Source organism: Theobroma umbraticum, unplaced genomic scaffold, assembly GCF_002168275.2.
Source record: "Theobroma umbraticum cultivar Fairchild unplaced genomic scaffold, ASM216827v3 scaffold_86.0, whole genome shotgun sequence".
NCBI lineage: Eukaryota > Viridiplantae > Streptophyta > Magnoliopsida > Malvales > Malvaceae > Theobroma > Theobroma umbraticum.
Genome location: NW_018397263.1, coordinates 108,932 through 124,312, shown reverse-complemented (window position 1 = coordinate 124,312; position 15,381 = coordinate 108,932). Strand labels below are relative to the sequence as shown.

The 15,381-nt window shown below is 36.9% G+C and overlaps 4 protein-coding genes across 7 annotated transcripts; 3 read left to right on the top strand and 1 right to left on the bottom strand.

Annotated features, from left to right (window-relative positions):
- Positions 1 to 9: 9 nt before the first annotated feature.
- Positions 10 to 2,400, top strand: LOC110420858 (inositol transporter 1-like). The gene is made up of 3 exons (XM_021434245.2): positions 10 to 787; positions 902 to 1,087; positions 1,411 to 2,400. The coding sequence occupies exons 1-3, from the start codon at positions 701 to 703 to the stop codon at positions 2,059 to 2,061; spliced, it is 924 nt and encodes a 307-aa protein (XP_021289920.1). The 5' UTR covers positions 10 to 700; the 3' UTR covers positions 2,062 to 2,400.
- A 4,019-nt stretch (positions 2,401 to 6,419) lies between these two features.
- On the top strand, positions 6,420 to 7,904 carry LOC149526895 (uncharacterized). Its single transcript, XM_089784306.1, has 2 exons — positions 6,420 to 7,056; positions 7,477 to 7,904. Exons 1-2 carry the CDS (start codon positions 6,555 to 6,557, stop codon positions 7,554 to 7,556), a joined length of 582 nt encoding a protein of 193 aa, XP_089640432.1. The 5' UTR covers positions 6,420 to 6,554; the 3' UTR covers positions 7,557 to 7,904.
- A 687-nt stretch (positions 7,905 to 8,591) lies between these two features.
- LOC110420297 (pentatricopeptide repeat-containing protein At1g05600-like) lies at positions 8,592 to 11,854 on the top strand. Of its 3 annotated transcripts, none has more exons than XR_002445525.2 (3): positions 8,592 to 10,904; positions 11,058 to 11,129; positions 11,259 to 11,854. XR_002445525.2 is itself a non-coding variant. In XM_089784305.1 (2 exons), exon 1 carries the CDS (start codon positions 9,159 to 9,161, stop codon positions 10,875 to 10,877), a length of 1,719 nt encoding a protein of 572 aa, XP_089640431.1. In that variant the 5' UTR covers positions 8,592 to 9,158; the 3' UTR covers positions 10,878 to 10,904; positions 11,058 to 11,854. The 3 variants fall into 3 exon arrangements, 1 of the variants encoding a protein (XP_089640431.1); XR_002445526.2 differs by having other exon boundaries at positions 11,250 to 11,854; XM_089784305.1 differs by having other exon boundaries at positions 11,058 to 11,854.
- A 42-nt stretch (positions 11,855 to 11,896) lies between these two features.
- LOC110420317 (putative glutathione peroxidase 2) lies at positions 11,897 to 14,638 on the bottom strand. 2 transcript variants are annotated; one of them, XM_021433586.2, is made up of 7 exons: positions 14,165 to 14,638; positions 13,382 to 13,458; positions 13,184 to 13,245; positions 12,978 to 13,096; positions 12,472 to 12,639; positions 12,333 to 12,373; positions 11,897 to 12,199 (listed from the first exon to the last, which is right to left on the bottom strand). In XM_021433586.2, the coding sequence occupies exons 1-6, from the start codon at positions 14,309 to 14,311 to the stop codon at positions 12,341 to 12,343; spliced, it is 606 nt and encodes a 201-aa protein (XP_021289261.1). In that variant the 5' UTR covers positions 14,312 to 14,638; the 3' UTR covers positions 11,897 to 12,199; positions 12,333 to 12,340. The 2 variants fall into 2 exon arrangements, with proteins under 2 accessions (XP_021289261.1, XP_021289260.1); XM_021433585.2 differs by having other exon boundaries at positions 11,898 to 12,202; positions 14,165 to 14,636.
- Positions 14,639 to 15,381: the final 743 nt, after the last annotated feature.

Here is a 15,381-nt window from a genome sequence, read left to right as displayed (position 1 = left end):
ATAAAAAACCGACCGAAACTGACCGAAACCGATATTCAAAAAAACCGACCGAAACCGACTTTATACTATGACGGTTCGGTCGGTTATATCTCAAAAATTTTTAATCGGTTTTTCTTCAAAATCGACCAAAAACCGACCGAACCGACCGCTGCTCACCCCTAGGTTCTTCATTAAGTCTCACCATTGGGGATTTATTCCAAAACTTTTTGGTTCTTGAGGCTATTGTAAACGGAACCAACTTGGGATAAAATAAGTTCAGCATAAAGCACAGGGCATAATTTGATTGCAAGAAATAAAATAAATTTCCTAGCCCTGACGTCATAATTTCTGTACTTATCCGGATGCAGCATGAATTTGTTGCCTAAATCTAAATACTCAATTAAAAAATGTACTCCATGGATATACTTTGTCCACTATCCTCACATTGATTGGTTTTGAAAAATTAATGCTGCAGCAACTTAAACATAGGATGAATAAGCATATGTATTTTGGTAATTCTTTTACTTGATGAATGGGTATGTGAGTAAATCTGCTTCACACATGAAGTTGGCGAGTTTTGAGGTTGATGAAGGTCACTGTACAAGATGATTTTTTTTCTTTCCAGGCACTGTGGTGCATCATAGGTCATATATTCTCTCTTAAAATTGTGCTAACCATCCTAGATGTTGTTGCTTGACAGGTTCAAGGAACCTGGAGGTGGATGCTCGGTGTTTCTGCGGTGCCAGCAGTCATTCAGTTCGCCCTTATGCTTTGTCTGCCCGAATCTCCTAGATGGCTTTTTATGAAGGTAGGAGCACGTACCTTATTTTATTATGAATTTCCTTATAAATTTCTTTTCCATTTTGACTTCTTGTTTTCCCCTCATTTTAAACATATTGTTTATGTTGTCTTGATTGTGCAGAATGATGAAGCTCAAGCTATAACTGTACTTTCTAAAATATATGACCTTGCACGGCTAGAGGATGAAATTGATCACCTATCTGCTTCTTTAGAGGAAGAACGCCAGAAAAAGAATACTGTTAAGTACATGGATGTTTTCAAATCAAAAGAAATGAGACTTGCCTTTCTGGCTGGTGCGGGACTTCAGGTAAGAATGGTAAAACAGAGCACCCTCATCCACCTAAAATCTGGGGTTGTCCTTGTTCTTACAAAAACCATGTCAGATCAGCATAAAGGTTCTCTTTTTCCGTTTTATTTTGTGGTTATTGGAACAAAAACCAGTGACTGTAGCAGTGTTTGGTGTTGCATATTGGTTTTGAATGTTTGTTGGACAAAGCTTTTGGTTTTTAATTTTTGTCAGAAATCACCATGAAAATTAATAACATTAGTGCTAGTAAACAGGGAAATTGTACTTGTTTAGTTTGCCATGCAGTGCAAGATTATGAGTTACTTGGAACTGTGACTTTACAGGCACTTCAGCAGTTCACTGGCATCAATACAGTTATGTACTACAGCCCAACAATAGTCCAGATGGCTGGATTTACTTCTAATCAGCTGGCACTTCTTCTATCTCTCATTGTTGCTGCAATGAATGCAGCAGGAACTGTTCTGGGCATTTACCTTATTGATCACGTCGGAAGAAAAAAATTGGCCCTTTCAAGCTTATCAGGTGTAATCATATCGCTTCTCGTCCTTTCCGGGGCCTTCTTTGCTCAATCATCTGGTTCTTCAAGTGGACTTTTTGGATGGGCCGCAGTCTTGGGGTTAGCCCTTTACATTGCATTCTTCTCACCTGGAATGGGACCTGTGCCATGGACCGTCAACTCAGAGATATATCCTGAACAATACCGAGGGATATGCGGGGGCATGTCTGCTACCGTGAATTGGGTTTCGAACTTGATTATTGCCCAGACTTTCCTTTCAGTTGCTGAGGCTGCAGGAACTGCCTGTACATTCTTGATTCTTGCTGGCATAGCCGTGCTTGCTGTTGTTTTCATTATCATGTTTGTGCCTGAGACCAAAGGATTGACATTTGTGGAAGTGGACCAGATATGGAAGGAGAGGGCTTGGGGCAGCAGTTATAACATTGAGAGCCTTCTTGAGCAGGAAAACCAATCCTAAGTGATCTTGGGACTTGTTTAGCTTAGTGGTGTTGGCATAAAGACACAAGATGATTTGTTCTAGCGTCTATATATTCAACAGGCATATGAAGTCTTGTGCATGAAAATGATATAGGTCATAGGACTCTCTTCTTTCATATTTCACATTCAGGGTTGGGAGCCCGTGGATGGCCATGAGCTTGTATTTTCTAGCTGTGTATATAATGGTGGAAGATGTACTACGGCAGTGTCTAAGGGGTGTTTTTTTTTTTTTTAAATGATGCCCCTTATCAAAGGCAGGTTCCCATCTGTGTACTTGCTTCCTCTTATCATCACTGAAAATCCTAATTTCTGTTGGAAATTGCAATACTTGATGCATGGTGTCTACTTGAGCCCATCAAAGCAACCATGCTGATTTAGTCTTATATTCCTAGAACAATTTCTTCCTCCGTCAGGGGTGATCAATCCTCGAGGATGCTTGGAACGACAGCATAAACCTGAGCCTAAGTTACCTGAGATCCTGTCCCTATTCAGCAATTGGACTATGAAGATGGTTCAGACATGAATGCTGTTGCCCATGAGATGAGCAATGTGTGAATATGACCCATCTTGAAAATCAAGGCACTAGGCATTCACATGGACCGACCAAGAAAATCAAATGCCAGCAGCAATCACATGATCAAAATACAATATCTCTTTGCCCCTGGAACCTGATTGCTTATGATTGGTCAGCAATTTCTCTGGGTCGGATATGAAAGTTATTTAATTGTAACTAAACTCATTATATATAAAAAAACATTAATAAGGATGGCAAAAATAAGATAATCGAATTGTTCAATCAGTTCACATGTGATTTCAAAAAGTCTTTGAGCTTTGCTTGGTTACCAGCAAATATGAATATATGGTCACGATTAACACGATTCTCATATTAAATCACAGAAGTCTTTCAACACTTTAATATCTCAAAAAAGTCTTAAAAAGAAGAAAAATTGATTAGTCCATACTAGCATTAGAAAACAATTGAGTCATTATCCATCTCCATTTACTAAATCTCCAAACCAATCATCAAAGTCATACCACAAAACAGTTAAACGCATCATGAGTTGAAGCTTGATGTGTCCATGATGGTGAGGTTGTATAAATCTTGTTTGCCTTTTTTTAAATAAATGCATTCATCATACATACTTTCTAGTTCTACTTTCTTTTGTCGCTTTTAGCCAACTGTTAAAAAAGCCAAGTTTTAGCATATAGTTTTTGGAAGAAAATTCACTCACAAATAAAAATAATTAATATTATATAGTCAATGAGGTCCAGCAAAAGGACACGAATGAATGTGATGTTAGCTAAACGACCAAATCTAATTGCACATCAAATCTTTTATATTTCTCAACCACTCCTTCATTTCCTCATTACCAATCACATAAAATAATTGACATGAAAGATGAGATTCTCCTACATTTCATTTCATACATACATACATATATAGCCCCTACACGCTTATTTATGTAACAAGGAAAATTACTAATTGTGTAGTTAGATCTAAGATCTATATGTATAGCTATAGTAACATTTAGTAATTAAATACTAGTAATATAAGAAAAAAGTTCAAACAATCAAAAAGCTCCAATAATTTAGCATACCAAATATAGTTGTCACATAAAAATAATGAAAAGTTTGCTTTTTTTTGCCAAGTGGCAGCATATGATTGGGGAGACCATGTGGGCCAAATTGTCATCAAGAATGTGTATGATGTTGCCGGCCGTGGGCATACATAACATCACGCATTAACATTAACATATATGTTGTACATCATACTCTAACCATTGCGTGATGCAAACAATGCGTTGCTGTCGGGAAATTAGGACAGGAACCCACTGACCCCACATCTCTTTTTGCGGAGCAGTGTCTTTAATTTGTCAGTTTTGCTCTGCAAGCAAGAACGCTGACTCGTGTTTCCCCGCGCAATTATTGAGTGAGACAGACAGGCAACGTGGGTTGTTGGCCTGTTATTGTCTTCCACCGGGGAGCCGGACCCAATCAGATGTTCACACGTGGCGGAAGGGATTATGCTGTGCATGTAGCGGCACGTGCCTGAATGTAATCAGATTCAGTCATCCAGATTAAAGATGAAACGATGGCCATACCATGCCGTTGGCTTTTGCACAGACAGTACGACTACTTGTCGACGTGGATAAAGATAAGTTGGGACCCACATTGAATTATTGCTAAACCATAAGGCTCGGGCCGGCTTACAACAAGTCAGTATTACTAGAAACCGATACAACACCATTAATAATAGGATAATACTTTCTTCCTTTTAAAATATTTATTTTTTATTTTTATAAAAATTGAATATAAATTTTATATTAATATTATAATATAAATATTTAATACTTTTTAATATAAACATAAAAATATTAAATATCTGAAAAAAATACACGTTGAAATAAAAATTAAATAAATATACAAAATTGTTGGAGTTTTATAAACAATGAATAATATTCAATTTTTGGAGTTTTGCAAGAGGAAAAATAGAAAAAGACTGGATTACTATCTACTGATATTAAAACGTTAAGAAATGTTTAATCATGCAAATAATTAATTAATGCCATATTTAATTTCCATGAATAAAATATATAATTATGTTGTAGCATATATATCAAAATTTTACGTGAACATGTACATGCATGCAATGGAATTGCATGTATGTTTCCATGCAGCAGCATTCTAAATCGAAAGTAATTGTGTTTTCCTTGAGAATCAAGATAGAGAAAAAAACTAAGTACATACATAGACTCTACTTCCACCAAGCTGATCTTTAAACCATTGTCTTCCTCTTCCATTGGCCATTGTTTTGGCTTGATCAAGAAAATCGACATGCTTCGCACCAAGACAAAGGGCTTATATTTCATGTCTCTCATGAGTCAGAACCCAAACTTATCTAAAAATATTAAGTTTTTTTTCTTAAAAAATGTTCTAAGTATTTTGGAATGGGATGGTTGGTCGAGTTCTTCCTCATCCTTCCACAAACCACAGGATCTTGATCCCAGACGTCGTCGCCCTCGATAAATTTCCATTATCTTTTTCTTTGTGGAAAGCAATTTTGGCTGGATTTTTGCACAGAAAGTAACTTGTCTTGATGTGCCCATTTACACATTTTTCTTTTTGTATTTTTGTTTTTTCTGCTGGACTGGACCACTCACCTTCTTTGCTCTACCTGTTAGGTTAGCAGATAGATTTATTTACTTCACTTCAATTTTTTTTCCATATAAAATATACTTAATTTTAAATTTTGAATCGTTTAGAAGTATGAAGAACATATATCATTGATTTTGATTCATATGTTCACACATATATATATAACCCGCTTGTAATGATACAAATTCTTCTGATTTTGGTTTCGAATTAAACTATACTCCTCCTTTTGTGTTAAAAAAAATGGAGTTGAATACACTTTTGTCAACACATGAATTATTAATTAGTAAATAAAGCCAAATAGTTTTCGTTTTTGTTTCTAAAGACCGACTAGTTAATGGTAAACGGCAATGATTGACCACGTGGAAGAGTCTTGTTTATTAATAAAATTCTAAAGTTCACATTAAATAATATAAAGATGCAAAGATAAAATATGATTTCCAAAGATTAGGGTAATCTTTATTCATTGCGTCATGCATCAAGATAGCTAATGTTCCAAGCAATTATTCAATGCCTCATTAGTATTAACTTAATTCAAACAATAATATCAGCAAGGTTGTTTCTGACATCTTATTACGTATTATTTACAACAAAATCGAATGTCAAAAATTACAATAACAAAGCTTGAGAGAAGTATATATCGAACTCAAAAGGGATAAATTTAAATAAATAAATAATAATTAACCTGTTAATTAATCACCTTAGGCAAGGTGATATATTTTTTTCATTAAAAAAATCATTATTTTTAATTCTGTTTAATGTCGTGATTTTTTAAAATTTCAATTTTGGGGTAGGTTTTTGGGAATTAGGAATCCAATTTTACCAAAAAAAATAAAAGGTAAAAAAAAGTCAAAATTGAAAAAAAAATTGGAAAAGGTGGCAGAAATTTGAATATTGAAATCGCGGTGGCGTTCACATTTCCAAATAAGAACAAAGGTGAAGTAGTGATGAGCACACATGGTGGGGCCCTCCCTCTAGTGACCACGTGTCCCCTTCCGATTCTGTCACTCTCTGCTACAGCTGGCTGTGGACACGTAATCCTTTTGTGCACCACATCATCTTTCCATCTTTCAAATTCATGTTTACATTATGATAAATGACACCATCATGATCCACATGCATCGTGCACATACATACATATACAATTTTTTTTGGTATTATATAGTAAATAGTAATTTAAAGAGGATGACAGAGAGAAAGACAGAGAAAGTGCGCAAATCTTGGTTGGAGGCAGCTTTATAAGCGCTGAGGCTCTCTACTCCAAAACAAACGAGCGCTGTGAAAAACTATTCCAGTGAAAACAAAGGAAGGGAAACAAACATGGTGGGAGCTTCATCTCAAACAGAATCATGGGTTTCCATCAGGAACTCAATCTACCAAGACCAAGAAGAGGAGACGACGACGGCAGCCGCGGAGAGCTTCGTCGATCAGGAACGTCGAGATTGGACAAAGATCAGTCAAGACGACGACGACGACGACGACAGCAGCAGCAACAACGAAGATAAGATCGGCAAGAAGAAGAAGAAGAATCAGGTGTTGCTGGAGGGGTACGTGGAGGCGTTGGATAAGGAGGATGATTTGACGAGGACAAAGAGCTTGACCGACGAAGATCTCGACGAACTGAAAGGGTGTTTGGATCTGGGGTTCGGATTCAGCTACGAGGAAATTCCTGAGCTTTGCAACACCCTGCCTGCGCTGGAGCTATGTTACTCTATGTCTCAGAAATACTTGGACGAGCACCAGAAGTCCTCTGATCCATCTCCAGACACCACCGCCGAAACCGTCTCCAGCCCCATCGCCAATTGGAAGATCTCCAGTCCTGGTCAGTTATTTTTCTTTTCTAAGTTCCTTATTATGCTTCAGCCCATTTTCCATTAGAACTTATTGTACACCATTTTTATTGGGATGCTGCGTTTTCCTTTGCCATTGTTTTGAAGTGAGTTGTTTTGGTTTGAGAGTGTTCTGGCATGCGTTGTAGTATATGAAATGGAGATCTAAGTTGTTTGCGTTTTCATGTTTTGCATTGATTTTGAGAAATCCCTGACCCTAATTTAATCACACCTGCTTAAAGTTTTGTACAAATCTTTTCAGAAAAAAAGGTAGAAACATGATGCAACTTGTTCTGGTACTCGGAAATTTCGTGCATGTAGTCCGTGCAAACCGTGTCTAGATGCCTTCTTTTCAGGACAAAAAAACAAAAACTACGGGTTTTAACCTTCAGTTTCTGATTTTGTGCATACAGGTGACCATCCAGAAGATGTTAAAGCAAGGCTCAAATTCTGGGCACAGGCTGTGGCTTGCACTGTTAAATTATGCAGCTAAAAGATTCATTGCAGAGAATGGATCGATATTTCTCAATCATAAGTATCAACAGCCCGAACCCTTCATGCAGAGCTTGTGCTCTGCTGTTCCATGTCTGGTGGGAATGAAATTTCCTGCAATTATTGGGAACGGACCTGCCAAAACTTTTTAATATGGACCTGCTGCAAGGAGTAGGAGAAGAAGATAGGGACGAGAAAGACGTTTCAGGTTTGAGATTAACCGAATGCTCGTATGAGTCTGACTTAATTCTGCGGAGACTAAGATATCTAATTACATTATTGTATCCAGTGCATTGAAAATAATTTAAGCTATGAATCAATGAAATCTTCTTATGTTGGCCTCTTCTAACTGTTACTATGCTTCGTGTTTGACCTCTCAATGAAGTCCAACCTTGTGTTGGTTTGTATGCAGTGGTGAGAGCCTCCAGTAGAGCTTCACCAACTAGTTGCAGACCTCTGCATTTGCTGAGGTAACTAATCTAACTGCGTTGATTAACTATACGTGATTCCTCTTACCTATGCTCTGATTGTTATGGTGGTAACTACTGAATGTGACAGCATCTGAGTACCATAATGCTCGACTTTGCTAACAATGGACTGACTTTGTGTTTATCCATTTTATGGATAGATGATTACTCACTTTACTGGTATGGGCGGAAGCAGTTGAGAATGAGGAGAAAAACAAGTGGAGGAGAAGGAAGGGCAAAGCATACATCTCTTCCAAAATTTCAATCAATCACAGAAATCTCTTCTCATGTTCATCGCTTGTATTCTTTCTCATGGAAAGTGTTGCCTGATCAAGCTAACCATGACACATGGGTTATGGCTTTAGACCATTTGTGTATTAGCTTCATTTTGACAAAAATCCTGGTTATCAGTTATCCTTGACTCTGGACATTAATTGGAATGCCCTACAAACTTTTGACTGTTCATCGATTAATTGTTGCGTGTCAAAGTACGGATTTAATCAAACGTTTCAAAATTATGCAAACAATTGGTACACGTATTATGAGAAAGACTTGGTAAGAAGAAACTTATTAAAAGCAAAATTGACGAAGAAGAAATGGAAGAATGCTTGGATCATTAATTCTTATGTTGACCATCCAACAATTTATTTTGGTGATTTGATTACTTAGGTATGATCTTGGTATTTTCAATTTAATGTGGTAAAATGTCATGAATAGCAAGTGCCACGTCAGCATTTTCTTATGTTAAGAAATGTCATGTTAGTACAAAATATTACGTGAACATGGAGAAATTTTAATGATATTAAAAATTAATAAATTAAAAGAGTATAAAAATTTAATTTATATATTATTGTACAGGATTGAACTCACAATTTGTTTTTATAAAGAATAGTCACTAATTGTTTAATTTAATGAAAAGAAATTGATAAACAAAATGGCATGTAAATGTAATTTTGGAGGAACAAAAATTATCCTTTATTTATTTCGAAGCGAAAAACTTTAGCCGGGTCGAGCTAAGTTGTGCAAGGATGCAGACCGGTTTAAACGACACCGAACTAAGCTCCGAAGTCCGAAGTACCCAAGCTGCGTAACAACTGGAGACGCACGACTCTTGTGTTCTGCCCTTCACTCATCTAATGCTGCGTGCTGGTAGACATGGAGGTCGCGATCTGTTCTCAAATCTCCTCAAAATCTCATCTTGCTCTGAGTGCTTTCTTCACGTTTCTCCATTTTGTTCAACGCCAAAAACCGTCACCAACTATCGCTCATCACTTACCCAGCAATTGCCTCAAGTTTCAGCTTCAAAAGCTGTAAGTTCTTCTGCTGCCTGTTCCATTGCTTCTTTGCTCGCTGCTCCGACCGTCCAATGTACAGATTTTGATGACTTGTTAAAGGATTATAAGGACAAGTTAAATTCAAAACTTGTGCTTCATATTCTGATGAATTATAAGCAGTTAGGTAGAGTTAAAACCTTGGAGTTCTTCTCTTGGGCTGGAACCCAAACGGGTTTCCAGTTTGATGACTGTGTCATTGAGTACATGGCTGATTTCTTGGGTAGGAGAAAGCTGTTTGATGATATCAAGTGTCTCCTGCTCACTATCTTGTCTCATAAGGGAGAGCTTTCATGCCGGGTTTTTTCAACTTGTATTAGGTTTTTGGGTAGGCAGGGGAGGGTTGCAGAAGCCCTTTCTCTGTTTCAAGAAATGGAAACTACATTTAGGTGTAAACCTGATAATATTGTCTGTAACAATATTCTCTACGTGCTTTGCAAGAAGGAGGCATCTGGGGAACTGATTGATGTTGCCCTCACTATTTTTCACAGGATTGATGTTCCCGATAGCTATTCATATAGTAATATTCTTGTTGGTTTATGTAAATTTGGTAGGCTTGAGACTGCCCTCCAGGTTTTTCACGAAATGCATAGAGCCGGTTTGGTCCCAACCAGGTCCGCAGTGAATGTACTTATTGGGCATTTGTGTTTGTTAAGTGCTAAGGAAGGAGCAATTGAGAAAGTTAGAGTGAAAAATGTTTCTAGACCATTTACAATTTTAGTTCCAAATGTGAGCTCAAAGAAGGGTGCTATAGAGCCTGCAGTTTCTGTGTTTTGGAAAGCTCATGATTCGGGTTTGTTACCTAGTGCTTTTGTTATAGTTCAGCTTCTGTCAGAGCTATGTAGATTGGAGAAGATGGAAGAAGCATATGAGATTCTAAAGGTTGTTGAGCAGAGAAAGATGAGTTGCTTGGAAGAGGGCTATTCTGTTCTTGTGCAAGCTTTCTGTGAACATAATTTGGTTGAGAAAGCTAGCTTTTTGTTTTGGAAAACACTATCCCTTGGCATGAAGCCAAAGTTGGTTGTTTATAACTCCATAATTTGCATGCTATGCAAAGCAGGAATTTTGGATGATGCTGAAAGGGTGTTCAAGATTATGCACAAAAAGAGATGTCTTCCTGATAATGTAACCTATAATGCTTTAGTCCATGCTTATTGTGAAGCAAGGAAGTGGAAAGCTGCTTACAGTTTGTTGACAGAAATGTTGGGCCTGGGTTTGACTCCAAATTTTCACACATTTACTTTGGTGGACAAACTTTCGAGGGAAAATGGGCAGGTGGATTTGTGTTTCAAATTGGAAGGTAAATTGGAAACACAGATCTTGCTCAAGCACTGTAAACTTGGTCAATTGGAAGCTGCTTATCAGAAACTGGACTCGATGATTGGAAAAGGTTTCCACCCACCAGTGTATGTATGTGATGCTTTCCAACAGGCATTTCAAAAGTATGGTAAGTTGAAAATAGCTCATGCATTGCTTGACAAGATGGATAAAGGTTGCAAGCGTGATGAGGAGAGAAAAAACTAAACGTTCTTAGTAAGCTATCAGCAGGCAGTAAGTTTTTAACTTTATTCTCTGTTATTTGAGATTCCAAAGGGCTGAATGAGGCTTGATTTAAGTTCTTGCAGTCCATTTGGTTGAAAAAAGAAAAGATCTTGAGTCCATGTGTCTCAATATTAAACTTTAACAAGCTCCTTTCTTAATCAGGTTCCGTCTTACCTTGCCAAGGGTCGGAGGGGAAATTCGGGGCAAACCTGACATGCTGCAAAGAATAACAAGGTGGATACCTCATTTTCTAATACCAAATGGGAACAAATTCTTAAGAATGTTTGCTTGTTAGCATTCAGTATCTAATAGAAAGAACTCATATTTTCTATTCTCTCTGTCGTTCAATGCAAGAACTTCTAGATGGAACTGCTCAAATTAAAATGGAGTCAAGTAGAATCATTGCATGGTTCTTGAAACATCAAGAGGATGCCTTTCTTGCACTGTTTGAAGCTATGTTGGATTTGATCAAGTTCTATGCTAATTGCTGGCCTGTTTCTGCACTTCGCAATTTATGGACAACCGTTGGTTGTTATTTATTGCTGTCCATGACATTATCATGTGCGACTTTGTTTTGGAAGAGATAGAAACAAGGGAGCAAGTTCGGTTGAACCACCGCAAGTTGGTTTGTTTAGACGTTCTGAGCAAAACAGATATGATCTTTCGGACTGGTAGACATATTGCTGCATCATAAATGATCTGAGCAAAACAGATATGATCTTTCTGTATAACCAACTTCTTGAAGATGAAGTGCCTGTTAGAGACCTTAGAGAACCAATAACTCTTCATCAGATAAACATGTTTGGGCTGTCTGTTTTGCAGAAAATAGAAAGTTTTTTCTGTTACCGAATTTAATATTGAAAAAGTGTATTAGAGAAAGAATTTGACTTGCCAGAAGTTGTAACCTTTTAATCTTTGCTTATACTATTTACTTGGAATAATTATTGCTTAATCTTGATAGCGCATCTTGCAATCAGCTGCCACTCTGATCTTAACCGGGATATAATGATAGTATATAATTGATGGAAGTAGTTTTTTGTTTTTGGATTCATTGAGAAAATCTGTCACAAATTATTACAGATTATTTTATGACTAGCCTTGCAACCATCCCTATGGGTAAAAGCTCTACACAGATTATTTATAGTTGAACTTGTAATCATCCATCCTGATACATTAGCTAGCAATGAGATAAACACCACTAATCTGTGTAGAGATAAATCATCCATCCTGATTTGCCCACCAAACACTAACCAAGCTTTAGATCCATGTACTCCCTGGTAGTTCCAGGCAATGTCCCTTGTGTGCTGCTGCAAGATCAAAGCAAAAAAGGGCGGAATCAGATACTGCAATCACTCAAATCATGTTGTGGACCTGGAGAAATTGTATGGTTTATGCCATTGCAGTATCTGTGATGCTAGATAAGTGGTAGCTTCATACCTCGACAATCAAGACGATCCTAGTAGTTTCTGTATGTCCTTCTGCGAGAGAGAAGTGCAACGAGGAACAATTAGCAGTAATTCTACATTTTTTTACTGGCGTCCGTCAAGTGATATGGAAAAAATAACAGAGCTCTAACCTCAATTTTGAGAGGTGATGTAGTTGGAGCATATCTCTCCACAACTTTCCCTTCTTTATCTACCAAAAACTTTGTGAAGTTCCACTTGATAGCATCTCCGAAATATCCACCCTTTACAGATTTTAGAAACTTGTAAAGAGGTGCTGAATTCTTTCCATTCACGTCAACCTACAATAGCCAGATGTCACATATTAGAAAACATAGGTATGCATTCATTTTCATGAATCTATTTGCTGCTTCTTTGTAGAGAAACTATAGTCTCAAAGGAAATGGAAAAATCCAGATTGTGTCAGAGTTGTATATAAATCAATCAGTGTACTTTTCATGCTGAGGAGGCATAGGGTGGGAGATAAGTGGGGAAAGCTACAACAAACTAACATTGCCAATTGTAATCAGAAACAGTAATTTTTTTTTCCCTAAAAACTACACTCCAACAACAAAATCAGAGAATACAACATTACCAAAGAATAAGTATTCATAACAGCAAGTGTCTACATATTTCTTACCTTATCAAAAATTGGGAATTCTGCTTTGAACATTGTGCATGCTACTTCCTGAATATGTTCATTGGTACCTGGTTCTTGTCCAGCAAACTGGTTGCAAGGAAATGCCAATATCTCAAATCCTGCCAGGACAATACACTCAAACATTTACAAGCTTCAAACCATTAGACAGACATTGGAAGGTCTCCAATTTATGAGAAGTAACAGACCTTGGTTTTTGTATTTTTCATACAACACATTGAGTTCCTTGTAGTTTGAGTGCGTTAAACCACTGCCAAAAGGGACAACAAGACATCGCAAAATGATGTTCAACATGAATAGTTAAAAGGTGTAAGTCATGGTTGAAGACAGAATAAGAAATTAGTTATGCTGAAAAATTAAGCCATGCAACTGATCAAGCAGATTACCATTTTGAAGCAACATTCACAATCAGAAGAACTTTCCCGCTGTATTCACTTAAACTTACATCATTTCCGCGAATGTCCTGCAGATTAATTTGGCAGCAGCAACATATTATTAAGTAGAAGTTTGAGTTTTTTTTTTTATTATTATTAAAATTAAACAGATATTGATGCATACGATGAACAGTCAATGTTGAAAGAGTGCATGATAGATAGATGCACACACAAAAGAAGCAAAAAAAAAAAAATTATCTCAAGAGTTATATGCTGTTTCCATTCAGAGTCCAATCAGAACACATTAGAAAAGAGGGTGCCCGCGGGAGGGAGATCAGATCATGCTGCGCATTTCCAGCTAAATCTGCAATAACTATGGGGTAAATGCTTGTACATGACTCGTGAACTGTATCAGTACCAACGAAACTAAGGAACAAAGAGCTCAAAGATGATGTAGAAAGGAACAACGCTTTGATATGAATGCAAATTTGAGAATTTCATTGTAAACCCAGAACAGAATTCAAAGGACTGCAAAATGCAATGATTGAAAAGTAGCTATCATCCCTTTCTTATTATTTAAAAAAACCACTGGGAAAGGAAGAAGAAGAGAAAGAATCCCACATCTAGTTTTCCTCATCAAAGGAAGTAATATCCAGCCAATTAACAAACTTTGTGGAAAGTAATTCAACTTTTAACGATAAAAAACAAATCTTTCTTTCTCATCTCATCCTTCAGCAAATCGACAGTGCCTACCCAAATTAATGAAGAAATAACTTTAAAGGAACAAACCAATACCTTGACAGTGAATTCATATACAGACTTGGGGGCGTTTTCTGCCATGTTTTGATGGGAAGAAGATGGGTAGATGTGAAAATACAGAAAGAAGCCAAAACCCAGAAATACAAGCGAAACCAAATTGGTAAACCTGAACCAGTGCATCATTGCATTCCCAAAGCTGACGACCTATATATAGCAAGTTTTTCAACCTTCCTTCTAGAGGATAAAGGGGGCGGATTTTTCAATGTCACGTAATTGATGGTGCATGCTGTCAAACTTGAATTTTCAGGTGTTGAAACTAAGTATTTATTTATTTAATAGAATTGTATTCATCCTTATTCCTAACTGAGCGATATAGGCGTGCCTGGCAGCTAAGATACCAAGCTAACCGACGACAGACGTAAGATGGTTTTGAGTTTTGACTCCTGGGGAATTCAGTCTTGTAAGGAATAGTTTGAGCAAAGGTTCCAACCTCCAACTGTTTCTACTGTTCGTTTTCTTTCAATTGTCATCACATCTTAAAGTTAAGAAACGCAGGTTCCACCATCATTCATTGATCAACCATGAAAATGATGTGCATACAACTTCATTTATTAAGGTTAAGAGAGGCAGAATATCAGGCACCATATCCTGACATGTGGATTGTGTTCACACCATCAAGTAATGAAGGAATCAAACCTATTCTTGTTGGTGTGATCCTGGATTTTGGTCAACTTCTTCATCCAATATTAAAATACGTACCAATCTGTTTTGCATTTGGCTTTTGTAAAGCAAATTTGTAACGGAAACAAAGGGATGAATTATTAGGGATTTAAATTATATTAAGATAACTCATATGCAGCGGAATATTATTAAAATTTTAATCTCTAAAGTCATGAATCACTTTAATTGAAAATAATTTAAAAAAATCACAAGAGAAATTTTGATATACTTAATAGTTTACTTTTTTCGATGGAGTCTTCATTGACTTTTGGTTTTAATTTTTGTACACCAACTAAGACTTATCAAATCATAGCAGCACAGTTGTCCTGCCTCTAATGATAATCCACACAGTAATTTGCTGAAATCTCTTCACTAAGAGTGTGTGAATCTCTAAGTTAAAATTTGTGCTAACAAACTCTCAATTTTTTGAACTCTGTTATGTTTCCCTCTTTTGACTGTGATCCTATCTCAACACATGAGAACGTAAAATATAACTCTTATCTATCTTTAAGAGGCGGTTAAGGGATTTTTTT